Raw genomic sequence first — 26485 nt, forward strand, 5'->3', positions numbered from 1 at the left:
CAGCCTCAGGCACAGTTCGTCATCCAATGGAGCCTGCAGACACAAAACCCAGAGCAGGCCACAGCAGCAGCCCCAGCACAGTAGAGAGCAGAGCAATCATAGACCCTTGCCTCCAGTCCCAACACACTGCCTTTTCATTCCATCTGGCCCAATGTTTAAATTGTCCAAACGTCAGGTCATTCTTTTCTCAAAGACCCAGGTCCTGTCTCATCAATACACTCTGGGCCTCGACCCCGCTGCCACGTTCTGGCCCGTAACTGACCTTTCCAAATTGGCCCATTGCTTAGATCAATCAAACCTCCCCCTTGGTTGAGGTGGACGTGCTCTGAAACTTCTCCACTCCGATCACTCCAACTCCATCTCAAACATGCCTCGACCACTTCTCCTCGAACATACTTGCAACCACACACCTCGATCCTTGAGTTAGCCTTGCCTTCGCTCTCCCTTTCATTGTTTGTGATGATTGTTTACCATAAATTTTTACAGAAAAAGTGTTATTAATAAAGTATTTATTTATATTTGTTTTGAAAACTGCCAGTAAATTGTCACCCACCTTCAGCAGCACCATCTTAAACCAGAAGTGCCATCTTAATTCTATCATCCATCTGCCTTTCTAAGAGTTTCTTAAATATTCGTAATTCTTATTCTTAAATATTCTTAAATTCTTAAATATTCTTAATATTTTTAAGAATATTCTTAATATTCTTAATTCTTAATAAATATTCTTACCACTCCCTGTGTAAAAAATTTAACTCTGACATCCCCCCTATATATTGCTCCAATTGCCTTAAAATTATACCCCCACATATTAGCCATTTCCACCCTTGGAATAGGTATCTTCCTATCCACTTGATTAGTGCCTCTTATCACTTGCACACCATCCTCCTTGCTTCAAACAGGGTGCAAAAAATGATTTACAAGGACTGAAATGTTGTGGCTATGAGGAAAGATTGTTCAAACCAGAGTAGTAGTTTACTCTGGAACAGTGCAGGAGGGACCCATTTCCTTTAGCAGAAGGACCTCATGCCTCGATCCTTGGCCCCAATCCTGGAACACGTCGATCACTGAACACTAGGCTTTGGGGAATCTGTTGTTCAAAGCCTAGTGTTTAGTGATTGGCGTGTTCTGGGATAGATGCCGAGGATTGAGACTTGAGGGTCAATGTGGAAGTCCACAGCCAGGTTTGTGAATCTTTATATGTTACTGGGGAAATACATGCCTAGTGTCTACTGGAGAGTCCGCTGGAGACTGGATCCTGTTCTGGGGTTAAATGACTGCATATATATGTGGGTGAGAGGGAGCAATGGGACTTGCCTTACTGTTGTTATTTTATTGCTTGTTGAAATTTTGATAAATGTATTATCAAAGTACATATACGTCACCATATACAACCCTGAAAATCATTTTATTGTAGGTATTTGCAATAAATAAATGAGATAAGGAGTCCTTGAAAGTGAGAGGGAAGAGTTCAGTGCTGAGGTGAGTGAAGTTGGGTGAAGTTAACCCCTCTGGTGAAAGAGCCAGATGGTTGAGGGATAATTGCTATGCTCTCTGTTGTTCTCTGAGCACTGTGGGCATGCTATGCTGGTGCCAACATGTGTGGTGACACTTGAGCGTTGCCCCCAGCACACGCTCGGGTGTTCTGATTGTTAACACAAATGACATTCTTCACTGCATGTTACCCGCCAGAGGAAACGGTGTCTTCTCATCCACTCTTAGCAACATAACACAGAGTGGTCAGCACAATCGCTTTATAATTACTGCTGTCTGTAAGGAGTTTATGCGTTCTCCCTGTGACTCCAGGTGCTCCTGTTTCTGCCTATGTTCCAAAAGTGTATGGGTTAGGGTTAGTATGGTGTGGGCATGCTACGTTGGCAGCACTTGTGGGCAACCTCACAGATTTGATTTGAAGCAAACAATGCATTTCACAGTCATGCTTCAATGTCTCGATGTACAAGTAACAATTTTTAAATTTATCTTTATTTAGAGATACAGTGCAGAATAGGCCTTACCAGCCCAACGAGCCCCACTGCCCAGCAAGCCATCTATTTACCACTAGCCTAATCACAGGACCAATAACCTACTGGAAGGGGACCGGAGCATCTGAAGGAAACGCATGCGCTCACAGGGAGAACATACACTTTCCTTACAGACGGTGCCAGAATTGAACTCTGAAATTTGGAATGCTTGAGCTGTAATAGTGTTTAAATCTCTTATCCACCTTCATTCCAGCAAGTACAATACTAACGTCCTCAGTCCATCCACAGAATTAAAGTCCCTCAACACTGTATCATCCTAATAAATCTCTCTATGGCCTCCAGACTTTTTAAACTAGAAGCATGGTATCAGCCTTGGACCTCATTCAATGCACAATGCACAATACACTTGTAATTAGGTTTGAAAAAAACCAATGAAGGAGTCAAAACAAAAAAGGTTGACCGCTGCCTTGCATGACCAGCCACAACATCTTTATTTACATGGAATCTTTAATACTGTATATAATCCCAAGGCGCCACATAAGAAGCAAAACTAAAATTGAGTGGCAGCAATTGAAAAGCAGTAAGTTGCAGAAGCTGGAAATCTGAGAGAAAAGCAGAGAAATCTGGGGATGCTCAGCAGGCCAGGCAGAGAGCTTTGGTGACCTGTCATCGGAACGGTAGAGGTGAGAAAACAGGTCAGTTAAACTGCAAAAGGAAGTAGGGGTGACAGAATGAAGGGGGTTCCTTTTGATAAGCTGGTCAGCAAGTGATACCAAAAAAATCTAGGAGATGGTAAAAGGACCAAAAGACTCAGGAGCAGAATTAGGCCATTCAACCCATTGAGTCTGCTTCACCATCCCATCATGGCTGGTTTATTTTCCCTCTCAACCCATTCTCCTTCCTTCTCCTCATAACCTTTCGCACTCTGACTAATCATGAGCCTATGAACCTCCACTTTAAATACACCCGATGACTTGGCCTCCACAGCCAAATGTCATAATGAATTCTATAGTTTCACTATCATCTGGCTAAAGAAATTCTTCCTCATATCTGTTCTAAAGGGACCTCTTTGTATTCTGAGGCTGTTAAAATTCTGCTCTTAAAATCCTCCACTATAGGAAACATTCTCTCTACGTCCACCCTGTCTAGGGCTTTCAATATTAGAGAGGTTTCGATGAAATCCCGACTCTTCTAAACTCCAGTGAGAACAAGTGCAGAGCCATCAAATGTTCCTCTCATGTTAATCCTTTCATTCCTGGGATCATCCTTATGAACCTCCTCTGGACTCTCTCCAATGCCAGCACATCCTTTCTAAGGAGCTAATGCTTTATTAGATGTAGAATTCTGCATTTTCTCACATTTCCAGTTATAGACTTGAAGAATCATAGAGCACTCCTGCACAGAAACAGGCCCTTGGGCCCACCTAGGCTGGGGCGAGCTATTATTCTGCCTAGTTCTATTGGCATTCACCCTAACCAGAGACCTCCGTACAGTATAATCTGTACAACCCATTGCTGAAATGTCTAATCCAAGAGGGCATACATTTAAGGTGAGAGGGTATAAGTTCCAAGCATATATAATGGACTAGATTTTTGCACAGGCAGAAGGGATTTATTTGGTTGGGTATTCAGATCAACTTTATTCACTATATGCATTTACATGTGTAAGAATTTTGCCATGGTGCATTGGTTAGGGTATGGCATGCACCAAAAATCATCAATATTCAACAATTATAAGGAATTATTCAGGAAAAGCATGTATTTCCAATATAAACAGGATTATTAAAAAGTCATTGATAGTGCTTAGAGTGCAGTGCAGTGATGGGGGTAGTAGAGAGAGGGGCTGAAGAGGGGCTAACAAGAACGGTTGATCACATTAACTGCCTGGAGGAAGAAACATTTAAGATGACGTGGTTTTTACTTCAGTAGAAGTTTTCAGAAAAGGCAGTTTTCAGGGTAGGTGATTTTTTCCTGTCCACTTCTTTGTGCTGGACATATACATCAGCCACACACGTGGCAGCAACTGAATGCATAAAAGCACGCAGACGTTGTCAGGAGGTTCAGTTGTTGTTCAGACAAAACATCAGAATGAGGAAGAAATGTGATCTAAATGACCATGACCATGGAATGATTGTTACTGCCAGATGGGGTGGTTTGAGTGGCTCAAAATTGCCATGGATTTTCACACATAACAGTCTCTAGAGTTCATAGAAAATGCTCCAAAAACCAGAAAACAAAATCCAGTGAGTGGCAGTCTTGTGAGCGAAAATGCTTTTTAATGAGAGAGGCCAGAGGAAAATGGTTCGAATGGTTCAAGCTGACAGGAAGGTGACAGTGATACAAATAACCACATGCTACAAAAGTGGTGTGCAGAAAAGCACCTCTGAACACACAAAATGTTGAAGTGGATGGGCTACAGCTAGAGAAGATCACACTGGGTTCCACTCCTGTACCTAATAAAGAGCCCACTGAGTGTCAATGGTGAAGGCATTGCCGTAGTGGCACCTAACCATTCTTTTTTTGCCCGGCTGTACTTGAAGGAGCATGCGGTCTCTATGGGTACTGTGGTGGGAGTTCTGGGAATTGTGGGCCCCACAGGTGCATCAGTGCTTTGACCAGTTGCATCATAGCCTGGTGTGTAAACACCAATGCCAAGGAATGGAAAAGCCTACAAAACGTAGTGGATACAGCCAGTCCATCACTGGTAAAACCCTCCCCACTGCTGAGCACATCTACATGGAGCGCTGTCGCAGGAAAGTAGCATCCATCATCAAAGACCACCACCATCCCCCCCAACCTGGTCATGCTCTTTTCTCACTGTTGCCATCAGGAAGGAGGTACAGGAGCCCCAGGACCCACACTATCAGGTTCAGGAACAGTTATTACCATCAGGCTCTTGAACCAAAGGGAATAACTTCACTCAACTTCACTCTCCCAACACTGAAATTTTCTCCCAACCTATGGACTCACTTTCAAGGACTCTTCATCTCATGTTTTTGATATTTATTGCTTATTAATTACTGTATTATACTTTTAATATAATTATACAGTAAATACTTTTCTCTTTGTATTTACTGTGAATGTCCACAAGAAAATGAATCTCAAGTTTGTATATAATAACATATATGTACTTTGACAATAAATTTACTATGAACTTTGAACTTTGTAATAATAGTAATTGTATTTTAAATTGAAAAAAATGTGAAGCCTTGATTATTGTATATATTTGTGAGAGAATAAAGTGCTACATATTTTTACAGAAAGATACGTCCAGGCAGCTGAACAAAACCTTGCCCTCTTTTTGCATATAAAAAACTGCTGCATCGAAGGTTATGAGGGAAAATAAAAGTTTAATCTTTAGGAGGTAACATATTGGTATGACTAGCAGATTGGTGAGCTAACAGAAAACATAAATATGTCTTTTCTCAGATTGGCAAAATGGCATAACTGGTGTGCCAAAAAGATCACGGCTAGATCCTCAACCTGTCCCAGTCTATATAAATGACAGAAGGTTAAAGGTACTGAAGGTATATTGTACATAGAATAAAGAATATAGAACAGTACAGCACAGGAACAGGGTCTTTAACCTACTATGTTTTGCTGAACCAAATAAATTAGTAATCAAATTGCCAACTATACTAATCCCTTATGGTCATTACATTTGCAAATGACACAAAAATAAACAGGAAAGATAGTAATGAACTATATTTAGAGGTAACAAATTGGATAAAGATATTTTGAGTAAGTGGGCAAATTTTGATAAATGGAGAATAACAAGAGGTTGAGACGGATAATGAATCAGCCATGATAGACCAAACTTTATAGGTTGAATGGCCTATGTCTTATAGTATCATGGAAAATGTTATAGCGGCCATTTCTGCAGGGTAAATGACAAAGGAAGCATTATATCTAAGCGGTGAGAGATAGGAGAGCTTTGCACAGGGATCTGAGTATTCTAGTGCAACACACAAAATGCTGGAGGAACTCAGCATGTCAGGCAGCAGCTATGAGGAGGAATAAGCAGTTAAACTTTTGGGCCAAGATCCTTCATCAAAACTGAAAAGAAAAGGAGAAGATGCCAGAATAAGAAGGTGGGGGAGGAAGAAGTAGAAGCTGGGAGCTGTTAGGTGAAACCAGGTAAGGGGAAAGGGGAATGGGTGGGGGGAGATGATGCGAGAAGATGGAAGATGACACATGGAAGAGGTAAAGGGCTGAAAAAGAAGGTATCTGGTAGATGAGAAGAGTAGACCTTGGGAACAAGAGCACCAGAGGAATGTGATGGGCTGGGGTGGGGAAGAGAAGGGATAAGTGGAAATCCAGAATGGAGAATGGAAAGAAAAAGAGAAAGTGGGAGGGGGAAACCAATGTTCATGCCATCAGACTGGAGGCTACCCTCCAATATAAGGTATTGTTCCTCCAGCCTGAGAGTTGCTTCATTGTGGCAGTAGAGGAGGCCACGCACTGACATGTTGGAATGGGAATGAGAAGTGAAATTAAAATGGGTGGCCACTGGGAAGTTAGTTAATTAGTTCTTATTAATAAGGGTGTCAAAGGTTACGGGTCAAAGGCAAGAGAATGGATTTGAGAGGGATAATAAATCACCCATGATGGAATGATGGAGCAGACTTGATAAGCTGTGGGGTGGAGTGGAGGAATGGGGCTTGTTTTGCCAGCTGTGCTCCATTTTATTGTGTTCGATGTTGTTTTATTGAGTATTGTGGGAATGCTATGTCAGCGTCAGAATGTGTTGAGACACTTGTGGGCTACCCCCAACACACCCTTGCCCCTCCTCCCCTTCTTACCCCATCCCTGACATATTTAGTTGTTTGCCTGTTCTCCATCTCCCTCTGGTGCTCCCCCCCCCCACCTTTCTTTCTCCTGAGGCCTCCCGTCCCATGATCCTTTCCCTTCTCCAGCTCTGTATCACTTTTGCCAATCACCTTTCCAGCTCTTAGCTTCATCCCACCCCCTCCGGTCTTCTCCTATCATTTCGCATTTCCCCCTCCCCCCACTACTTTCAAATCTCTTACTATCTTTCCTTTCGGTTAGTCCTGACGAAGGGTCTCGGCCCAAAACGTCGACAGTGCTTCTCCCTATAGATGCTGCCTGGCCTGCTGTGTTCCACCAGCATTTTGTGTGTGTTGTTGTTTGAATTTCCAGCATCTGCAGATTTCCTCGTGTGTGTACACCCTTGTGTATGCTGGTTGCTAATACAAACAACGTATTTCACTGTACAGTATGTTTCGATGTACATGTGATGAATTAGTGAATCTGAATCTGAATAAATCGGACCCTCCTTAAGATGTGCCATGTTAAACACAGCACAACCAGAAACAGAAATATCTTATAAATCGTAGAATTCAGGAAGCTCTTTAAAATCACGTAACTCTAATAGGAAGGGTGAGGAGCCAGGCAAGCTGTGTTTGTCAGGGTTATCTGATCATAACAAGCTTTCACGGTGAAACACACAACTTCCAGCAATGCAAGGCTGCTTCCTTTTAAGTTTTAAAGAGGAGGGGTGAGGAGGGGGTTGGGGAGACGTGAAAATATGGCCGAACCTATCCCACCCTGTCTCTTAACCTTACACATCAGTTGGGGCGGAAGCTGTGCTGGGAGGATATGTTGGAGAAAAGGGAGAGTAGGTACAGATACAGATTTAGATTTATTTATCACATATACTTTGAAACATATGGAGAAGTCACACATTCTGGCACCAAAATAACCTGCCCACAGTGCAAGCCAACACAGGACACAAGCATCAACAACGACAACAGTAAAACAGGCTCCTTTCCCAACCTTACACCCTCCCACAGACGCAGAATTTGAACCCTAGGACAAGCCACTTCCACCTCCGGTCTCTGGCCAGGACTCCCAGACCTGCAGACATGAGGCCTCCATCCTGCAGTCTCTGGCCTGACCTCACCCTTTACCATCGGGCACGCTGACTTCTATCTTCAAGCTTTCGGATTTTCCACCAGGATTGAGAGGGATAATAAATCAACCATGGTGGAATGGTGGTGCAGACTCAATGCGCCAAATGACTTAATTCTGCTCCTATGTCTTGTGGTCTTAGGTCTTATCCTATGTACGTAATTATGTAGCTTCATTAATACATAATTCAGGCTATTCATGTGGCTCTGTACCAGTTAAACCCATGATTATGAGAGTTCTGGGGTCGAGACTCAAAGATCACCAAGCTCTGGACTTTGTCCTTTGGTTTTACCCTACAGACTTTGCCAATCTCTGGGTATCAACCCGCTACTTGCCAATCACAGACTTAACCTTCGGGCCTCAACTCAAGGATTTATCAATTGCATATTTGATTTTTGGCCCCCGATCCCAGCACTTACCAATTATGGGTTTGGTCTTTGGGTCTTGACCCCAAAACTCTCAAAATTACAGGTATGACTGGTACAGAACCACATGAATAGTCTAAACTATGGATTAAATTAAGATTACTAGGATAAGACATAAAACCACAAGACATAAAGCAGAATTGGGCCATTTGGCTCATCATGTCTTCTCCGCTATTCTATCGTGGCTGATTTATTATCTCTCTCAAACCCATTCTCTTGCCTTCTGCCCTTAAGCTTTGATGCCCTGACAAATCAAGAACCAATCAACCTCCACTTCAAATATAGCCAATGACTTGGCTTCCACAGCCATCCGAGGTAATGAATTCCAGAGGTTCACCACCCTCTGGCTAAAGAAATTCCTCCTCATCTTTGTTCTAAATGGATGCTTCTTTGTTCTGAGGCTGTACCCTCTGGTCCTAGACTCTTCCACTACAGGAAACATCCGCTCCACATCTACTCCATCTAGGCCTTTAAATATTCAATAGGTTTCAATGAGATCCCCTCTCATCCTTCTTAACTCCAGTGAGTGCAGCCTAGAACCATCTAATGTTCTTCATACATTAACTCTTTCTTTCCCAGAATCATTCTTGTGAACCTCCTCAGGACACTCTCCAATGCGAGCACATCCTTTCTTAGATTAGAAACTTTAAACTGCTCACATAGTGCAGCAATATTAGAAGTTAATCTGTAATTGGTACCAGAGTGGTTAAATTGTAATGCACTGTAATACCAGGGCCATTCATAAAATAGACAAAAGAAAGTCTTGAGGATTGGGAGAGGAACATGGCCATGAAAAAGCAATTGTTTCATCAACTGACACCAGAAACAAGAACCAGTCACTGAATGTGATCTACGCCACTCCAGTAAACACTGGTACAAGAGAAATCACCTACAGGAAAGATATTGATAAGTTTGAAAGAATACAGAGAATACTTACAAGAAATATGCGGGGATCAGAGGATCTGAGTTATACGGAAAGGATGAACAGGTTAGTACTATATTCCCTGTGCACCGGAGTATGATGGGAGATTTGACGGAGATATACAAAATTATAAGGAATATAGGCAGGGTTAATGCTAGCAGGTTTTTTGCTACTGAGATTGGTTGAATCTAGAATTAGAGGTCATATGTTAAGGGTGAAAGGTGAAATATTAAAGGGGAACTTCTTCATTCAGAGGGTTGGGAAAGTGTGCAACAAGCTGCCAGCGTAAGTGGTGGATGCAGTTGCAACATTTAAGGGAAATTTTGATAGGTACATGGATGGGAGGTAGGTGGCGGGTTTGGTCCCAGTGTAGGTCGACAGGCAGGTTAATAGTTTAGTACAGACAAGATGGGCTGAAAGGCCTGCTTCTGTGCTGTAGTGTTCTATGACTCTGATGGAGCACATTATTCTTTGCTCCTTCACATGACTGGCTATATAAGAAAATTTGAGACCGAGTTACAAGATGATGTTGGGATAGTGACTAATGCCTGGTCAAAAAGTTTAAGACCTACGGAGCATCTTAGATCAGTTAAGAAGATTAAAGACAAAATTCAACATCCAGGATTAAACAGCCAAATGCTTAACTTTCACTGAAAGTAACTGAGGTGTATAAGAGACCAAACATTGAAGTTGAAACTAAAAGTCCTAAATGTTTGACTCTTTGTGCCGTGACCACAGGAGCAGAATTAAGATATTTAGCCTATCGAGTCTGCTCCGCCATTCTAGATCCCATTCTTCTGCCTTCTCCCAAAACCTTTCATGCCCTTACTAATCAAGAGCCAATCAACCACCATTTTGAATATACCCAATGACTTGGCCTCCACAGAACTTTACAGATTCAACACCTATAGAAATTCCTCCAAACTTCTGTTCTAAAGGGAGGTCCTTCTATCCTGAGGCTGTGCCCTCTGGTCCTAAACTCCCTACTATCAGAAGCATCCTTTGCACGTCCACTTTATCCAGGACTTTCAACATTCAATAGGTTTCAATGAGATTCTCCCTCATTCTTCTAAGCTCCAGCGAGTACAGGCCCAGAGCCATCAAATGCTCCTTGTATGTTAATGCTTTCATTGCCGGGATCATTCTCATGAAATTCCTCTGAACCCTCTCCAATGCCAGCTCATTCTTTCTTGAGTATTGCTGGGGATGCACAATAAATAATGATCTGACAAGGTCACCCACAAACAGGTTGATTATAAAAACATGGTATAACCACTAATTTCAGAGCCCACCTAATCAAACCCTGTTCTCACTGAGACAGTGCACAGCAAGTTGGAGAAAATTCTTAATTCCAGAGATAATTTGGAGAGATTTAAATTCATTGCCACTAAGGAAATAGGTGAGGAGGTACTGATTCAGATTTATTTATCACATGTACATTGTGACATACAGTGAAATGCACCTTTTGCATTAACAACTAACACACCCAAGGATGTGCTGGCAGCAGCCCACGCAGTGTCACCACAGGTTCCGGCATAAACATAGCATGCCCACGATGTTCATCACAGCAACAACAACAGTAAAACAAGCCCCTTCCCCACCATCCCACTCTCTCGCACACAAAGGCCTCCAACCCCAGGACAGGCTGCCTCCAACATCCACTCTCTAGCCTGGACTCTCAAACTCACAGAAAATCTGCTCAATGATGCTCAGTTCAAAGTTCTTCTTGAGAAGGAATTCTGTGCTTCAGAGGGAAAATAGTCCATTTGAAGGAGCAGAAGTTCCAACGGTGTCCAAAAATAACAGGCATCATTAAAACTTGCATCAGTGCTGAAATTTCTCGGAGTTAACAAGAAACCTACTGCACTAGAGTTGTTGTCCTTGGGAGACCCTGAAAAATTGTTTCAGTGAGGTTACCATCTACATAAAGTGAGAATATACATGTCCTGTAGCCTTGGGTGCAACCACAGAAAGAAACCTGGCTAAAGAAGGAAGGCCAAAAGAGAATGTCTTGTGCTTGGAAAAACCTAAATGACTTCCTGTGCCGTGGGCCAACCCCACGTGGAAGTGGGCATCCTTGAGGTCTATCACATCTCCTGGCACGCTGCCCGGTAACTTCGAGGCCAAGCAATTATTTTAACCATTTTTAAGAAGTCTGTTGAATAATTAAAAGCCTAGGGTTGTTGGAATTCCCCAATACTTTCCTTTCCACTTAAAAACTGAGAAGCAATTGGAATCAAACCTTTTTCTGTTCTGTGCCGTCTGGCTGTACTAGACCTTGCTTATGATACCAGACTGTTACACCAGCAGTAAAGTGGTCATCCTCCAGCCAGTCTTGGAGGCCTAACTTAAAAGATAAGAAGAGATAAAAAGATAAAGGCTAGATTAGCTTTATTTGTCACATGTACATGGAAACATACCATGAAATGCATCATTTGAACAATGACCAACAAAATCCGAGGACGTGCTGGGGGTGGGACAACCACAGCATGCCCACAACTCACTAACCCTAACCCTAACCTGTATGAATTTAGAATGTGGGAGGAAACCAGATCACCTGGAGGAAACCCACGTGGGGGAGAGCTCACAAGGAGAATGTACAAACTCCTTATAGGTAGCAGTGGGAATTGAACCCTAATCGATAATCGCAAGCACTATAAAGCCTTGCACTAACTGTCATGCTACTGCGTCGCTCCTCTCCCCACAGCTTAAAAACACGGACCACTTTGATCACTTTTCACTAAACAGTAAAATGGGTAGTTTCTAAGTGTGATAGATTTATGCTGCACAGATACATTCCCTTCAGCCCTGCAAGTCCATGTCGAGCACAGTACCCACTTAACTAGTCCCAACTGCCTATGTTCAGTCCATATGCTTCCAAGCCCCTCCCGTCTATGTGCTTCTTAAATTATACTATTGTACTCACCCCAATCACTTCCTCTAGCAAATCGTTCCTCAATCATTTTGAGTTAAAAGTTTTCTTTCTTGTAAAAGTGGTTTGATTTTTTTTGTATGAATGCAGTTGATCTGTTCTGTATCAGTGATATCACTGCAAGTAACTTTTTCATTATACCTGTATATACACGTACATCTGCATTTGACAATAATCTTGACTTTGACAGCACAAGTAATTAAGTTTAAACCCTGGTCACAGGAGCTGTGGGACAACAGTGAAGCTGTAAGTAAGTGTGTTGGGTATTTCAGTTTGGAAGTTGGTAAGGACAGAGAGCAAGGTCCAGGCACCCTCACATTTCTAACAGCTTGTGCCATGATGTTCAGTCTTTCCATGGTAAGTCAAGAGAATCAGTCAGTGTCCAGGAAAGTCAATGAACAATGGACACCAACTACACTGCTGCAAATGTAACACAAGATGAAAAAACCAGCAACGTGGAATCAGGTTTATTTTCAATAACATACAAACAGTGGCCACTTTCAAACCAGAGAAATTCTACAGATGTTGGAAATCCAAGCAACACACACAAAATGCAGGAGAGACTCAGCAGGCCAGGTCACACCTATGGAAAAGAGTACAGTCAATGTTTTGGGCCCAGACCCTTCAGCAGGACCGGAGAAAAGAAAGATGAGTAGAGTAAAGGTGGGGGAGGGGATGCAGAAACACCAGGTGATAGGTGAAACTAGGAGGGGGAGGGGTGAAGTAAAGAGCTAGGAAGTTGATTTGTGAAAGAGATGCAGAACTGGAGAAGGGGGAATCTAATAGAAGACAGAAGGCCATGGAAGAAAGAAAAGGAGGGGGGGAGAGCACCAGAGGGTGGTGATGGGCAAGCGAGGAGACAAGGTGAGAGAGGGAAAAGGGAGGGGATGGGAGATGGTGAAGTGGGGGGGTGCCATTACCATAAGTTCGAGAAATCAATGTTCTTGCCATCAGATTGGAGGCTATCAAGACGGAATATAAGATGTTGTTCCTCCAACCTGAGTGTGGCCTCATATATATCCCCCTGTATATCGGCGAGACCCGACGGAGATTGGGAGACCACTTCGCTGAGTACCCATGCTCCATCCGCCAGAAAAAGCGGGTTCTCCATGTGGCCACCCATTTCAATTCCATTTCCCATTCCCATTCTAATATGTCTATCCATGGATCCTCTACTGTCATGATAAGGCACTGAATTTAGCTTTGTGGTCTTCTCCTGCTGTAGTCCATCCACTTCAATGTTCGACATGCTGTGGGTTCACAGATGCTTTTCTGCACTCCACTGTTGTAATGCATGGTTATTTGTTTTACTGTCACCTTCCTGTCAGCCTGAACTCGTCTAACCATTCTCCTCCGACCTCTCTGATTAGCAAGGCGTGTTCACCCACAAAACTGCTGTGTACTGCATGTTTTTTGGTTTTCGCCTTATTCTCTGTAAACTCTAGAGATTGTTATGCATGAAAATCCCAGAAGATCAGGAATTTCTAAAACACAAGTAGTGGGCATGCGATGTTTGGCGCCAGAAGTAACACTTGTGGGCTGCCCCCAGCACATCCTCAGACCTTCTTGGCCATTGACACAAACAACATATTTCACTGTATGTGCAACTAACAAATAAAGCTAAACTTATTTAAAAAAACTCATCTTAGAATATTACCAGGAGATTTAATTGATTCAATTTTGAGAGTTTTTAACCAAGTAAATAAGGAGAAGCTTCTATCAAAGGCGCAACACACAACCAGGGAATTGCGATTTAAGGTGATTGCCAAACGAACATAAAGAATTTTTATTTCCACACAGTGAGTAGTTGCATTCTGCAAGTGAAAGGGTGATGTATTCACATTCAGTGTGAACTTCTGAAATAGGAAATGGATAAATGTTTGAGTTTTCAGAGCTCTGGGGAAAGAGCAGGAGGAGTGGAATTATTCGGGGTTTACTTTCAAAGAGCTGGGTCAGGTACAATGGGAAAAAGTCAAAGCCGAACTTTGAGTTTATTGACATATGCACAAGTACATGTATGCACAGGTGCAATGAGCAGCATTACAGGCACTGAGCACCAGATACATGACACAGGAGCAATGCAGGATATATGAAGCTACAGAGGGTGTGGATTCAGCCCAACAATAACAGACATATCCCTCCCCATCATCGGTAGTATCTACAGGAAGCACTACCATGACAAGACAACATCCATCATCAAAGATCCCCACCATCTGGGTTGTGCTATCTTCTTGCATCTCCCATCGGGCTGGAGGGACAGAAGCTTGATGTTCCACACCAGCAGGCTCAAGAACAACTACTTCCATTTAATTATTTGGTTCTTGAGCTAACCAACGAAACAGTAATCACGACAGTTTTGCAACACTATGCATTAAGTGACTCTGGTCACTTTGCATTAAATTGGACTTTGTTTTTTTTAAACTAATTTAATTAGCTAATTTCTTGAAAATGCAGCTTACCTGATGCTAGGAGTCTGTGAATCTGCTACAAGTCTTTCATTGCACCTGAACATATGGCAATAAATTTAACTTTGACTCACAAAAAAAAAACAAATTATACAAAACTATACATGTAGACAGATAGATAAATAGTGCACAGAAGAAAGAGTGAGGTCGTATTAATGGGTTCATGGGCCATTCAGATTGGGCATGGTAGAATCTGTTTATAGCAAAACATAGTTAACAGACCTTTTATGAAACATTCTCATAAATGGTCTCAGGTGTAGAATGCTAACTCTGTTTCTCCTTCCGTAGAAGCTATCTGACTTGCTGAGTGTTTTCAGCATTTTTTGTTATTATTAAAAACAATAATGGGACAGTGACCTGCTGAAAACAAGAGTAACTAATAATCAAAAATATATTAAAAAAACATATGTAACAGATCATAAACATGAGAAAGTCTGCAGATGCTGGAAATCCAAAGCAACACACTCAAAATGGAGGCAGAACTCAGCATCTATGGAAATGGATAGAGTCAACATTTTGGTCTGGGACCCTTCTTCAGAACTGAGCAGGAAGGGGGAAGATGGCAGAATAGAAAGGTGGAGGGAGGAGAAGGAAGCTAGTTGGAAGGTGATGGGTAAAGCCAGGTGGGTAGGAAAGGTCAAGAGCTGGAGAAGAAGGAATCTGATAGGACAGGAGAGTGGACTATAAGAGAAAGGGAAGGAGGAGAAGACACGAGGGGAAGTAATAGGCAGGTGAGAAGAGGTAACAGGTCAGAGTGAGGAATAGAACAGGGGCAGGGGAATATATTCACTGTAAGGAGAAATCAATATTGATGCCTTCAGGTTGCAGGCTACCCAAATGGAATGTAAAGTACTGCTCTACCACCCTGAGGGTGACTTCATCATGGCACAAGAGGAGGCCGTGGCCATAGATATAACAGATGTTTCTTATAGTGGGGGAGTCTTCAATCAGAGGGAACAGCCTCAGAACACAAAGTCAACCCTTTCGAACAGAGATGAAGAGAAACTTTTTTTAGCCAGTTGGTGGTGCATTTGGGGAATGCATTGCTACAGATAGCTCAGAAGGCCAAGTCAGTGGGTATATTGAAAGTGGATGTTGACAGGTTCTTGATTAGTAAGGGAATCAAAGGTTTTGGGGTTAAGACAGGAGAATGGGGTTGTGAGGGATAATAAACCAGCCATGATGATTGCAGACTTGATGGGTCATCTGGCCCAATTCCACTCCTATGCTTATGGTTTTATAGACCAGATAGCATCTGTTGAGGAAGAAACTCTACGCTAACGCTATGGGTGGGTCACCGTAAATCAGGACTATGAGGTTGTGCATTAACATGAAAGAATGGTTATCTGAGTCTGTTGAAAAGGTGTGGAAGATTCACAGAGATGTCACTTGGACTGGCGGGTCGGAGTTATAAGGAAAAGATGGATAGGCTGAGATATGAGGCCAGCAGGAGCCATCTCTGCTCTTCAAGACTGCTTTGAGCACACTGACTGGCACACGTTCAGGGAGGCTGCAACCGATGGCGACTCTACCAAGCATCAGTGATCAGCTACATCAGCAAGTGCATTGATGATGTTACTCTGTCCAAGACCATCACTATACGTGCCAACCAGAAGCCATGGATGACTGCAGAGGTGCGTGCGCTGCTGAGGTCCCGCGACTCCGCCTTCAGAGCAGGCGACAAGGCAGCTTTAACAACAGCAAGGGCCAAACTGTCCCGAGCCATCAGAGGGGCAAAGCGTGCACATGCCCAGCTAATCCACAGTTACTTCCAGGACAGCGGCGACACGCAGCACATGTAGAAGGGCATCCAGGACATCACCAATTACAAGACAACATCACCTGACTGTGCAGGTGATGCCTCCCTCCCAAATGCGCTGAATAACTTCTACTCCCGGTTTGAGGTGGAAAATGACGTGGTGGCGAGGAAGTCCACCCCTCCTACAAATGACCAGGTGCTGTGTCTCTCCGTGGCCGACGTGAGAAGAAACCTGTGCAGGGTCAACCCACGGAAGGCTGCTGGACCAGACAACATCCCTGGTAGAGTGCTCAGAGGATGTGCAGACCAGCTAGCAGATGTTCTCACTGACATCTTCAACATCTCCCTGAGCAGCACCATCATTCCAACGTGCTTCAAGGCCGCCACCATTGTCCTCGTGCCAAAGAAGTCTTCAGTGTCCTGCCTAAATGACTATCATCCGGTTGCACTTACATCCAACATCATGAAGTGTTTCGAGAGGCTCATCATGAGGCATATCAAGACCCTGCTGCCCCCCTCACTGGACCCCCTGCAGTTTGCGTACCGGCCCAACCGCTCAACAGATGATGCCATTGCCACCACCCTCCACCTGGCCCTAACCCACCTGGACAAAAAAGACACATACGTTCGGATGCTGTTCATAGACTTTAGTTCAGCATTCAACACAATCATTCCTCAGCACCTGATTGGAAAGCTGAGCCTACTGGGCCTGAACACCTCCCTCTGCAACTGGATCCTAGACTTCCTGACTGGGAGACCTCAGTCAGTCGGGATCGGGAGCAGCATCTCCAACACTATCACACTGAGCACGGGGGCTCCCCAGGGTTGCGTGCTCAGTCCACTGCTGTTCACTCTGCTGACCCACAACTGTGCTGCAACACACAGCTCGAACCATATCATCAAGTTCGCCGATGACACCACAGTGGTGGGTCTCATCAGCAAGAACGACGAGTCAGCTTACAGAGAGGAGGTGCAGCAGCTAACGGATTGGTGCAGAGCCAACAACCTGTCTCTTAATGAGAACAAAACAAAAGAGATGGTTGTTGACTTCAGGAGGGCACAGAGTGACCACTCCCCGCTGAACATCGACGGCTCCTCGGCAGACATTGTAAAGAGCACCAAATTTCTTGGTGTTCACCTGACGAAGAATCTCACCTAGTCCCTCAACACCAGCTCCATAGCAAAGAAAGCCCAGCAGCGTCTCTACTTTTTGCGAAGGCTAAGGAAAGTCCATTTCCCACCCCCCAATCCTCATCACATTCTACAGGGGTTGTATTGAGAGCATCCTGAGCAACTGCATCACTGCCTGGTTCGGAAATTGCACCACCTCGGATTGCAAGACCCTGCAGCGGATAGTGAGGTCAGCTGAGAAGATCATCAGGGTCTCTCTTCCCGCCATCACGAACATTTACACTACACGCTGCATCCGCAAAGGAAACAGCATTATGAAGGACCCCATGCACCCCCCATACAATCTCTTCTCCCTCCTGCCGTCTGGGAAAAGGCTCCGAAGCATTCGGGCTCTCACGACCAGACTATGTAACAGTTTCTTCCCCCAAGCTATCAGACTCCTCAATACCCGAAGCCTGGACTGACACCTTGCCCTACTGTCCTGTTTATTATTTATTGTAATGCCGGTACTGTTTTTGTGCACTTTATGCAGTCCAGTGTAGGTCTGTAGTCTAGTATAGCTTTCTCTGTGTTTTTTTTAATTACATAGCTCAGTCTAGTTTTTTGTACTGTGTCATGTAAACCAAGGTCCTAAAAAACATTGTCTCATTTTTACTATGCACCGTATCAGCAGTTATGGTCGAAATGACAATAAAAGTTGACTTGACTTAAGGAGTGACCTTACACAGCTATATAACAGTATGAAAGGTAACAAGGTGAATAGTCATCATCTTTTTCCCAGGGCAAGGGAGTCTAAATCTAGAGGGCATAGATTTAAGATGAGAAGGGAAAGACCCAAGAGGGTTTTTCACACAGAGTGGTGGTATATGGAATGAGCTGACAGAGAAATTAGTTGAGGCAGGTGCAATTACAATATTTAAAAGAGATTTGAAAAGGTACTACATAGGAAACGTTTAGAGGGATATGGATGTAATGCAGACGAATGGGACTAACTAATATAGACGTTGTGGTCAGTGTGGACAAGTTTGGTCGAAGACCCTGTATAACTCTATGACTTCATAGGGGACCTCAAGTGGTCTGTCAGATACACACAGTGACTACAATCTCTAGCGTTTACAGAGAATGGTGTGAAAAACAGAAAAAAAAATCTAGTGAGCGGCAATTTTGTGGGTGAAAATGCCTCATTAATGAGAGACATCAGAGGATAATGACCGGACTGTTTCAAGCTGATGATGGTGACAGTAATTTAAACAACCATGTGTTATAACAGTGGTATGCAGAAGAGTATCTCTGAACGCACAACAAGTCAAACATTGAAGTGGATGGGTTACAGCAGCAGAAGACCATGAACATACATTCAGTAGCCACTTTATTAGGCACAGTGGCCACTGACTATATGTGATAACAATAAATGTGTCATTCAAGTGATCTTGGTCTTCATTCAATCATCAACATTTCCTTTAATTTCTCATTCCTTCTTCTCACCTTGGACCTTACTGTCTGCCTGTACTTTCTCTGTAACTGTAACACTTTATGGGGATGTAGTTGAATGGATAAACACATGCTTTGTAAGTATGAGGCCCTGGATTCTATTCCTGGTCATTATGAACTTGGGGCACCACAGCAGTTAAAGTGCTTCTCTTACGGCTTGGGGCATTCCAGATGCAGAGTTGAATTCCGACACCATCAGTAAGGAGTCTGCATGTTCCCTGGGAGCTCCAGTTTCCTCCTGCTATTCAAAAGGTACTACTTAGTAGGTTTATTGGTCATTGTAAATTGTCCTGTGATTAAGCTGGGGTTAAGTAGGTGGGTTGCTTGGCCACGAGGCCGGAAGAGTCTGTTCTGCACTGTATCTCTAAATTAAAGAAAATAAATAAAAATATTATTTCCTTTGATTTGTCACCTTGAACCTTACTGTCTACTTGCATTTTCTCTCTAACTGTAACACTTTATCATGCACTCTGTTGCTGTTTCACCTCCTACAATCTCAATGCACTATTGCAATGACTTGATCAGTATGGACAAGCTTTTCACTGCAACTTGGTACATGTGATAATAATAACAAATTAAACCAAATACTAATAAATCAAAGTTCTCCACAACGTACAATGCACTAGTTTGCTCAGTCTGATGAAAGATCATTAAAAAGTTAATTCTATTTCTTTCTCCACGGATACAGCCTAACCTGTAGAATATTTTCAGCATTTTACAGAAATGAAAGAATGGATGACTTTGTGGCCAAATATGCAGACAAGACAAAGATAGGTGGAGGGGAAGGTAGTGGCGAGGAAGCAGGGAGTCTGCAGAAGGACTTAGACAGATTGGGAGAATGGACAAAGAAATGTCAGATGGAACGCAGTGCAGGCAAGTGTATGGTCATGCACTTCGGTAGAAGGATGAAAAGCATAGACTCTTTTATAAATGGAGCAAATTCAGAAATCAGAGGTGCAATGGGATTCAGGAATTCTCATGCAGGATTCATAAGGGTTAACTTACAGGTTGAGTCAGTGATAAGAAAGGCAAATGTTATGTTAACATTCATTTTAAAAATAATAGAATATAAAACAAGAATGTGATACTGAGGCTTTATAAAGCATCGGTTAGATCACAAAAACTCATTCGTAAGGCCAGTGATGTTGTGGGGGTGGAACTGGACTCTCTGACAGTGGTGTCTGAAAAGAGGATGCTGTCCAAGTTGCATGCCATCTTGGACAATGTCTCCCATCCACTCCATAATGTACTGGTTAGGCACAGGAGTACATTCAACCAGAGACTCATTCCACCGAGATGCAACACTGAGCATCATAGGAAGTCATTCCTGCCTGTGGCCATCAAAATTTACAGCTCCTCCTTCGGAGTGTCAGACACCCTGAGCCAATAGGCTGGTCCTGGACTTAATTCCACTTGGCATAATTAACGTTTTATTATTTAATTATTTATGGTTTTATATTGCTATATTTCTACACTATTCTTGGTTGGTGCGACTGTAACGAAACCCAATTTCCCTCAGGATCAATAAAGTATGTCTGTCTGTCTGTTGTGAGCAGGTCTCAGCCCCTTATCTAAGAAAGAATGTGCTGGCATTGGAGAAGCTTCAAAGGAAGTTCACAAGATTGATCCGGGGAATGAAAGGGTTAACATTAGAGGAACACTTGATGGCTCTGGGCCTGTACTCACTGGAGTTTGGAAGAATGGAAGTGGGGGGATCCTCATTCAAATCTATCCAATATTGAAAGGCTGAGATAGGGTGGAGGTGCAGATGCTGTTTCCAAAAGTGGGGGAATCTAGAATCAGAGGGCACAGCCTCAGAATAGAGGGACATCCATTTAAAATACAGATAAGGAGGAATTGCTTTAGCCAAATGATAGTGAATCTGTGGAATTCATTGCTACAGATGATTGTAGAGGCTAAGTCACTGGGTATATTTAAAAGAGGAGGTTGATAGGTTTCTGATTAGTCAGTACATCAAAGGTTATGGGAAAAGGCAGGAGAATGGGGCTGTGGGATAATTAATCAGTCATGATGGAATGGTGGAGCAAGCTCGATGGGCTGAATGGCCTAATTCTGCTCCTATGTCTTATGGTCCCAATGCACTGTTGGAATGTATTGTTCCGTATGGATGGCATGCAAGACAAGCTCATCACTGTATCTTGGTATGTGACAACAATGATAAACCAAAACTCTCTGCAACCTACAATACACTTGTTTAAAAACTCAACAGATTCTGTAGATGCTGGAAATCCAGAAAAATACACACAAAATACTGGAGAAACTCAGCAAGTCGGGCAGCATCTACTGAGGTGAATAAACAGCCGACATTTTGGGCAGAGAATTTACTTAATTACTCATTTTTTGAGTTCTGATGAAAGATCATTGAAAGGTTAACTGTGTTTTTCATCTCCACAGTTACAGCCTGACCTGTAGAATATTTCCAGTGTTCCGTATTTTAATTCCTGGCATTCTTTGGTGAATATAATTCTCTGATTCATAAACCCTGCGGCTCCAGTCTGCGTACAGGAGAAAGCTCTGGCCAATCCCTTTCCAGATTTGTAATCTGAAGGTTGGCGACCACCATCTTCAGGAGGTTTGGGGAGAAGGAAAACTTCAACTTGTGCTCCCTCTAGTGGCACCAGAGCTGGGCAACAAACAATCTGCTGGTAGAACTCAGCAGATCGAGCAGCATCTGCATGGGGGTAGGGGTGGGAGAGTAGAAGGAATTGCCAACGCTTTGGGTCAGAACCCTGCGTCAGATAGTGATTCACTCACTTGGGTCTCTGCATCAAATTCTTTGATGCTCCAGATTCCAGCATCTGTTCTCTGAGTACGTGTCAGGAATTAGATCAGATCATGGTTGATACCTGTGTATTTTATGGTCAAAAAGGCAACACCTGGAGGATAGGAGAATTCCTTGAGGAGCACGAGAGAGAGAGAGAGGAGAGAGAGGAGAGAGAGAGAGAGAGAGAGAGAGGAGAGAGGAGAGAGAGAGAGAGAGAGGAGAGAGAGAGAGAGAGAGAGAGAGAGAGGAGGGAGGGAGAGAGAGGGAGAGAGAGAGAGGGGAGAGAGAGAGAGGGAGGGAGGGAGAGAGAGAGAGAGAGAGAGAGAGAGAGATGTCAGAGTAATTTATTATCAAAACATGTACACAACACCATATACTGCCCTGAGACTGAATTTATTGCAGGCATTCATAGCAGAATAATGCGATACACTAGAATCAAAGAAAAACTACACACCAGGTGTGAAAAACAAGCTGAGTTAAATCTAAAAAAAAAGATAGATATATAAACACATGAATAAATAAACAGGTAGATAGATACTGAGAACGTGAGTTGTAGAGTCCTTGAAAGTTTGACTGTAGTTTGTGGAATCAGTCAGTGATGAGGTGAGTGAAGTTATCCACGCTGGTTCAAGAGCTGGTTCTTGAACCTGGTGCTGTGAGACCTAAAGCTGCTGTATCTCCTTCCGGATGATATCAGTGATAAGAGAGCATCCTTGATGATGGATGTTGCTTTCTTGCATCGGCCCTTCTTGTAGATGTGTTCAGTGGTGGAAGGGCTGTTCTGGTGAAGGACTTGGGCTGTATTCACTACATTTTGTAGGCTTTTCCAGATTTGGACATTGGTGTTTCCATATCAGGTCATGATGCAACTCATCAGGATACTCTCTGCTGGGCATCATGAGAAGTTTGTAAAGTTTTAGATGACATGCCAAATCTGTGCAAACTTCTAAGAAAGTAGCGGTGCTGCCATGCTTTCTTCTTGTAATCGAGCTTACATGCTGGTCCCAGGGCAGATACTCTGAAATAATAAACCCAAGGAATTTAAAGGAATCAGGCCTCTCCGTGCCCGATCCCCTATCTCATGGACTTCTGGTTTCCTTCTCTTTGGCTTTGCTGACTTTGAGTGAGAAGTTGTCGATATGGATAAAGCTAGACTAGGAGCAAGAGATATAGAGATAGAAAAAGAGTAAGAGTGAGATAGAGAGAGATATCTCCCCTCTGTACTTTCCTTCAATCACCTATCCTTACCCCCATCTCTAAACAAAACTCAAAGCCAACATCCACCTTCCACGCTGGTCCATGTAAGAATCATGAAAGATTTATATCACAATTACAGTCAAGTTCATGACAGACTCTTCTTCAAAGCCATCATTAAGCAGCTAAATTTAAATGCCATTTTGGGTTGCACTGTATCTATAGTTAAATGGGCAGAGGTGCCCACACCATTATATAAAGACATAATTTTATTTACAGCATGGTAACAGGCCCTTCCAGCCCAAAGAGCCTGCACTGCCCAACTATAACCATTTGACCAATTAACCTACTAACCAGTATGTCTTTGGAGTATGGGAGGAATCCGGAGCAACTGGAGGAAACCTATGCAGTCATGGGGAGAACGTGCAAACTCCTTACAGACAGCGGCAAATATAGACACAGTAAATGAAAAATGAACTGAAATGCTGGAAATCTGGAAAACAGAACGTTTTAGAAGGGCTGACAAAGACTACTTGGCCCAAAGTGTTCACTCAGTTTCCTCCCCATCGATGCTGGCTGCCCTCCTGAGTATTCACAACATTTTCTGATTTTCCTTCAAATTCAAGATTCAAGATTATTTATCACTGTGAACAGTGAAACCTACAGTGAAATGAGCTATTTGCATTAACAGCCCAATACACGCAAGCATATGCTGGGGGCAGCCCACGAGTGTAGCCACATATTCCAGTGTCAACCAAAATGCCCAGAACTCACTAACCCTAACCTGTACATGGAGGAAAGCAGAGCACCCGGAGGAAATATATGAGCACATGCACATATACACAGCTAAATATGCAACATTCAGTAATGAACAGTAAACAGGGAGAAGGTCTCCATGTCCTGACTGAAGGAGAAATGGAAGAGGCAAAATCCCCAACATATCAGATGAAGTTTTATCTAGGTCATAAATAGACTAGAGAGGCATCGATAGAGTGAGCAACCAGAAACCTTCTCCCAGGGCAGAAATGGCTAATACAAAGAGCCATAATTTAAAGGTGATTGTTGGAGTATACGGGGGGGAGGGCATGTCAGAGGTAAGTTTTTTTACATAGAGAATGGTTGACGCTTGGAATGCCCTGCCAGGATTGGTGGTAGAGGCAAAAATATTAGGGGCATTTAAGAAACTCTTATATAGGCATATGAATGATTGAAAATGGAGGACTATATAGAAGGGAGGGGTTAGATTACGTTAAAAGATCAGCACAAGGTCATGGATCGAAGAATTTGAACTGTGCTGTACTGTTTAATGTTCTATGTTCTAGTCATGAATGGTGATGGGCAATTAAACAGCTAGCCTGTGGAGCAATGACCAAGTGTAACAACCTCAACCTCAAAACATGGAATATTTGAAAACACATTTGGGCAGATCTTTCTCAACTTCTCCCAGTGTCACAGAAACCAGTCTTCAGCTAGTTCTGTTCAGTTTAGATGATCTAAACAAATGGTTGAGAGCAATGGACAAAGAGTCAGGGACCAGACAGCCTGGCTGTAGTACAGATGTGCTTCAGTTCCAACCACAAGTCTAACCAAGCTGATCCTCCACAGCTTTCAACATGTGCATCTATTCAAGAATGTGGAATGTTGCCCAGGTGTCTCAGATCCAATATACAGGAGAAATCCAGTCCAGCGACTAATTTTTCTGTATGACTCCAACATCATCCATGACATGCCATGCCAACATCTGGTAGCGTAATGCTTTAGAGTAGGGCTCAACCTTTTTTTATGCCATCGACCCCTACCATTAATGTCAGGTTGAGAACCCCTAGGGCAACCAGCAAATGGGGTTCGATTCCCGTGGCTGTCTGTAAGGAGCTTGTACTTTCTCCGTCTGTCTATATGGGTTTCCTACAGATGCCCCGGTTTCCTCCCACACTCCAAAAGACCTACGGGTTAGTAAGTTGTGGCATGCTTACTGGGCGCTGAAACATAATGGTACATTTCACTGTTATGTTTCTATGTGCATGTGTTATGATCTTTGAATCTTCACAACTCTAAATGTTCCTTCCATCACCGATGTATTGTGGGTGAAGTATGCACCACCTTCAGTTCCCTCACATAGTCTTCTTGGTCAGTAGCAATATCTAGTAGCTTAGGACCATAAGACCATTAGACATAGGAGCAGAATTAGGCCATTCAGCTCATCAAGTCTGCTGTGCATTCCATCATGGCTGTTTTATTATCCTACTCAACCCCATTTTCCTGCCTACTCCCCAAAAACTTTGACATCCCAATCAATCAAGAACCTATCAATCTCTGATTTAAATATACCCAATGACTCAGGCTCCACAATCGCCTGCAGCAATGAATTCCACAGATTCACCACTATCTGGCTAAAGAAATTCCTCCTCATCTCTAAATGGACATCCTTCTAATCTGAGGCTGTGCCCTCTGGTCCTAGGCTCCCCCAATATAGGAAACATCCTTCCTACATCCACTCTATTTAGCCTTTCAATATTCAGTGAGATCCCCTTTCATTCTTCTAAACTCTAGTCAGTACAGGCCAGTGACATCAAACGCACTTCATACATTAATGCTTGGAATCATACTCGTGAACCTCCTCTGGACCCTCTCCAAAGCCAGCACATCTTTTCATACATAAGGGGCCTCAGACTGCTCACAATGCTCCATGTGTAGTTTGACTAATGCCTTATAATGCCTCTGCATTACACCCTTGCTTTCATATTCTAGTCCTCGCGAAGTGAATGGCAACTTGCATATACCTTCTTTGGCACTGACGCATCCTGCACATTAACCTTTAGGGAATCCTGCATGAGGACTCCAAAGTCCCTTTACACATCTGATTTTTGAATTTTCTCCCCATTTAGAAAACAGTCCTCGCCTTTATTCCTTCTACCAAAGCGCCTGACCATACGCTTCCATACATTATATTCCATCTGCCACTTCTTTGCCCATTCTCTTAATCTGTCTAAATTCTTCTGCAGACTCCCTGCTTTCTCAACATGCTGGACTGGATTTCTCCTGCATATTGGAAGGGATGCATGCTGGGAAGAGCACTAATACCCCTCCTAAATCTCTTGCAATCCAAGCTTAGAAAAATATGTTTGTCGGAAGGTGTGGAACTTCTGTATTGGAACACTCCAAGCATATCTTCACCGAAGAACAACAGCTCACTTACAGCCTTCTCCAGAGCAGTTAGGAAAGGGAAGTAGATGAGTCACACCAGTGGGGCCCACATCCCATAAATGAATTAAAATGAATATATGTTCATATGTGCTAGTTTAAAAATGCACAAAGATATTGATGCAAAGTCATCACAGATGCACACAAGCATATGTGTATTTGCATCACAGTGTACTTATCGATCTTCTCTGGGAATCATCACCTTGTCTCAGTGGAAAGGCTAGTGAGTTCCTGAAACCCCAAGAGTGATGCTGTCTGGAGTTTAGCCATC

At 43.2% G+C, this 26485-nt stretch overlaps 1 protein-coding gene across 2 annotated transcripts in view; it reads right to left on the minus strand.

Moving 5' to 3' along the window:
* Window positions 1–26485, minus strand: part of nhej1 (nonhomologous end-joining factor 1) — a 395026-nt gene that overhangs the window by 219386 nt on the left and 149155 nt on the right. Inside the window, exon 6 of one of the 2 annotated variants that reach the window (XM_073046191.1) lies at window positions 11499–11603. The exons of the other annotated variant lie outside the window; for it this stretch is intronic. Within the exon in view, the coding sequence (XP_072902292.1) occupies window positions 11499–11603 (105 nt within the window). The remainder of the gene's footprint in view (window positions 1–11498; window positions 11604–26485) is intronic. 2 annotated transcript variants of the gene reach the window in all.

This window comes from Hemitrygon akajei, chromosome 5, assembly GCF_048418815.1.
Source record: "Hemitrygon akajei chromosome 5, sHemAka1.3, whole genome shotgun sequence".
NCBI lineage: Eukaryota > Metazoa > Chordata > Chondrichthyes > Myliobatiformes > Dasyatidae > Hemitrygon > Hemitrygon akajei.